General features: G+C 59.9%; 1 protein-coding gene across 1 annotated transcript in view; it reads right to left on the reverse strand.

Annotated features, from left to right (window-relative positions):
- The window catches only part of LOC106899836 (E3 ubiquitin-protein ligase HUWE1-like), a gene marked incomplete at its 5' end in the record, with an annotated part of 31965 nt that overhangs the window by 22597 nt on the left and 5435 nt on the right, over window positions 1–3933 (reverse strand). The window contains 4 exons of the mRNA XM_014961761.1: window positions 114–191; window positions 2938–3000; window positions 3126–3278; window positions 3366–3889. Coding sequence (XP_014817247.1) covers window positions 114–191; window positions 2938–3000; window positions 3126–3278; window positions 3366–3889 — 818 coding nt within the window. The remainder of the gene's footprint in view (window positions 1–113; window positions 192–2937; window positions 3001–3125; window positions 3279–3365; window positions 3890–3933) is intronic.

The raw sequence follows: 3933 nt of genomic DNA on the forward strand, positions 1-3933 counted from the left end.
CCTGTTGGGGGGGGGGGGGGGGGGTTAAAAGGGGAGCCCCCCCCAAATTTTTGGGGCCCCCCTCAAATTTTTGGGCCCCCCCATCACCCCCCAAGCGTCCCTTTGTCACTCACCCGCTTGTCCACCTTCACCTCGACGCCCGGCTCGGCGTAGAACTCGAAGTGGAGGGTGGTGGCACTGGGGGGGTACTTCTGCGGGTTTGGGGACACAAGGGGGTGACAGGATTTGGTTTGGGGACACAAAGAGGGTGACAAAAGTCGCGTTTGGGGACACAAGGGGGTGACAGGATTTGGTTTGGGGACACAAAGAGGGTGACAAAAGTCGCGTTTGGGGACACAAGGGGGTGACAGGATGGGGCCCGGGGACACAAAGAGGGTGACAAAGTTGGGTTTGGGGACACAAGGGGGTGACAGGATGGGGCCCGGGGACACAAAGAGGGTGACAAAGTTGGGTTTGGGGACACAAGAGGGTGACAAAGTCGGGTTTGGGGACACCAGGACACTGGACGGGTAACAGGATGGGGTTTGGGGACACAAAAAGGGTGACAAAGTTGGGTTTGGGGACACAAGAGGGTGACAAAGTCGCATCTGGGGACACCAGGACACAGGAGGAGTGACAGGATGGGGTTTGGGGACACAGAAGGGTGACAAAATTGGGTTTGGGGACACCAGGACACAGGACGGGTGATGGGATGGGGTTTGGGGACACAAAAAGGGTGACAAAGTTGGGTTTGGGGACATCAGGACGTGGGAGGGGGTGACAGAAGGGGACCCCAGGAAGCAAAATGGGTGACAGAACGTTGATGGGGGACACTGGAGGTGACAAGAGGACACAGGATGGTGTTGGGGGGGGCTCCGTGACATGACAGGGGGACACAGGATAGTTTTGGGGACCCCAGAAGGTGACAGGAGGGGGTAGGACACTATTGGGGACCCCAGGCCACCCCGAGGGGACACAGGATGGTGTTGGGGGACATGTGACACAATGAGGGGACCCCAAAACATGAAGAGGGACCACAAAATGGTATCAAGGGACCCCGGGAGGTGACAAGGGGACACAGGACAGTATGGGGGGTCACCAGGGCACCCCCAGGGGACACGGGGTGGCTTTGGGGAACCCCAGGATGGCACTGGGGGACCCCAAGAGGGGACAAGATGACATCGGGGGGACCCTGAGATGTGGCAGGGGGGGAACAGGACAGTTTTGGGAACCCCAGGATGTGACAAGGGGACACCAGAGAACATTGGGGACCCCAGCACAGTAGTGGGGGTCACCAGGGCACCCCCAGGGGACACGGGGTGGCTTTGGGGAACCCCAGGATGTGACAAGGGGACACCAGAGAACATTGGGGACCCCAGCACAGTAGTGGGGGTCACCAGGGCACCCCCAGGGGACACGGGGTGGCTTTGGGGAACCCCAGGATGGCACTGGGGGACCCCAAGAGGGGACAAGATGACACTGAGGGACCCTGAGACGTGGCGGGGGGGGAACAGGACAGCGTTGGGGACCCCAAGATGTGACAAGGGGCCACCAGAGAACCTTGGGGACCCCAGGATGTGACAAGGGGACACCAGAGAATATTGGGGACCCCAACACAGTATGGGGGGTCACCAGGGCACCCCCAGGGGACAAGAGGTGGCTTCAGGGGACCTCAAGAGGGGACAAGATGACACAGAGAGACCCTGAGATACAGCAGGGGGGGAACAGGACAGCGTTGGGGACCCCAAGATGTGACAAGGGGCCACCAGAGAACGTTGGGGACCCCAGCACAGGATCGGGGGTCACCAGGGCACCCCCAGGGGACACGAGGTGGCTTCAGGGGACCTCAAGAGGGGACAAGATGACACTGAGGGACCCTGAGACATGGCAGGGGGGGAACAGGACAGCGTTGGGGACCCCAAGATGTGACAAGGGGACAGAGAACGGTGTTGGGGCCCCCAAGATGTGACAAGGGGACACCAGAGAACCTTGGGGACCCCAGGACAGGATCGGGGGGCACCAGGGCCCCCCCAGGGGACACGAGGTGGCTTCAGGGGACCTCAAGAGGGGACAAGATGACACAGAGAGCCCCTGAGATACAGCAGGGGGGGAACAGGACAGCGTTGGGGACCCCAAGATGTGACAAGGGGACACCAGAGAACCTTGGGGACCCCAGGACAGGATCGGGGGGCACCAGGGCCCCCCCAGGGGACACGAGGTGGCTTCAGGGGACCTCAAGAGGGGACAAGATGACACAGAGAGCCCCTGAGATACAGCAGGGGGGGAACAGGACAGCGTTGGGGACCCCAAGATGTGACAAGGGGACACCAGAGAACCTTGGGGACCCCAGGACAGGATCGGGGGGCACCAGGGCCCCCCCAGGGGACACGAGGTGGCTTCAGGGGACCTCAAGAGGGGACAAGATGACACAGAGAGCCCCTGAGATACAGCAGGGGGGGAACAGGACAGCGTTGGGGACCCCAAGATGTGACAAGGGGACACCAGAGAACCTTGGGGACCCCAGGATGTGACAAGGGGACACCAGAGAACCTTGGGGACCCCAGGACAGGATCGGGGGTCACCAGGGCACCCCCAGGGGACACGAGGTGGCTTCAGGGGACCTCAAGAGGGGACAAGATGACACTGAGGGACCCTGAGACATGGCAGGGGGGGAACAGGACAGCGTTGGGGACCCCAAGATGTGACAAGGGGACACCAGAGAACCTTGGGGACCCCAGCACAGGATTGGGGGACCCCAGGATGGCACTGGGGGACCCCAAGAGGGGACAAGATGACACAGAGGGACCCTGAGATGTGGCAGGGGGGGGAACAGGACAGCGTTGGGGACCCCAAGATGTGACAAGGGGACACCAGAGAACATTGAGGACCCCAGGATGTGAGAAGAGGACACAGGACAACGTTGGGGGGACCCCAAAAAGTGACAGAAGTGCCACTCACCATCATGTGGAGGTCACGACAGCACTCGGCCAACCCGAATCCATTCTCTTTCCCGCCCCAGCTCTGCGTGGGAGGGAACCCCAAAACATAAAACAACATCAAAATCAACCTGGGTGACGTCAGGAACAACCCCTCCCCAAGAAAAAAAACCCCAAAAATAAGGTGATAATCTGCTTTTTCTCCCTCACCTCAGCCAGGTGCTGGAGACGGGAGAGGAGAGGACTTCGTTTATCGGAGCCCAAACGAGTGATGTAATTAGAGCGTTTGCTGAAGACGTAGAGGAGGTTGAGCACGGCCAACACCACTTGCATGTCCGAGGAGGCCAACAACGTCGTCAGGTGCTGCAAGACACCCCAAAAAAATGACATTAAACACCTGTTAACACCCCTAAGGAGGTTTTTTAGGGTGCTCTGGTCCATTTTGGGTACCTCGATGGAGCTGTAGAGGTGGCGGGAGAAGCTGTACTCGATGAGGAGGGCGGTGAAGTTGAGAAGAGCCAAGAGAAGAGCTTTGAGTTGCTCCCGCTCCGGCCGGTCGCAGGCCAACATCCAGGACATGTTCTCCACCGGCCGACCCGCCTCCGCCAGGATCCCGTCGAAACGATCCAGCAGATCCACCCAGTGGTACAGCTCGCACTTTTTTGGGGTTACAAAGTGAGATTTTGGGGAGGAAAGCAAGAAACAACCCCATCCGATATCTTCAGGGACCCCCAACTCCCTTTGAACCCACCAGGCGGGCAGAGGGTCAGGCCCCAGAGCCAATGGAGGCAGGGAAATGGGGTCTTTCCCTTCCTTTTCTCTGCCCCTCCAGTATTTTGGAGGAATTGGGGTACCCCCCCTTGGTGTTTTGGGGGAGCTGGGGGTGCCCTCCTGGTGGTTATGGGGAAATGGGGGTGTCCCCGTAGAGTTTGGAGGGGTTGGGAACCACAGCAGCTCCAGGGCATTGGGGGGAGCTACAAGGAAATGGGGGGCTGTCAGTTTTGGGGGGGGCTAAAGG

This window comes from Calidris pugnax, unplaced genomic scaffold, assembly GCF_001431845.1.
Source record: "Calidris pugnax isolate Ruff unplaced genomic scaffold, ASM143184v1 scaffold893, whole genome shotgun sequence".
Taxonomy (NCBI): Eukaryota; Metazoa; Chordata; class Aves; order Charadriiformes; family Scolopacidae; genus Calidris; species Calidris pugnax.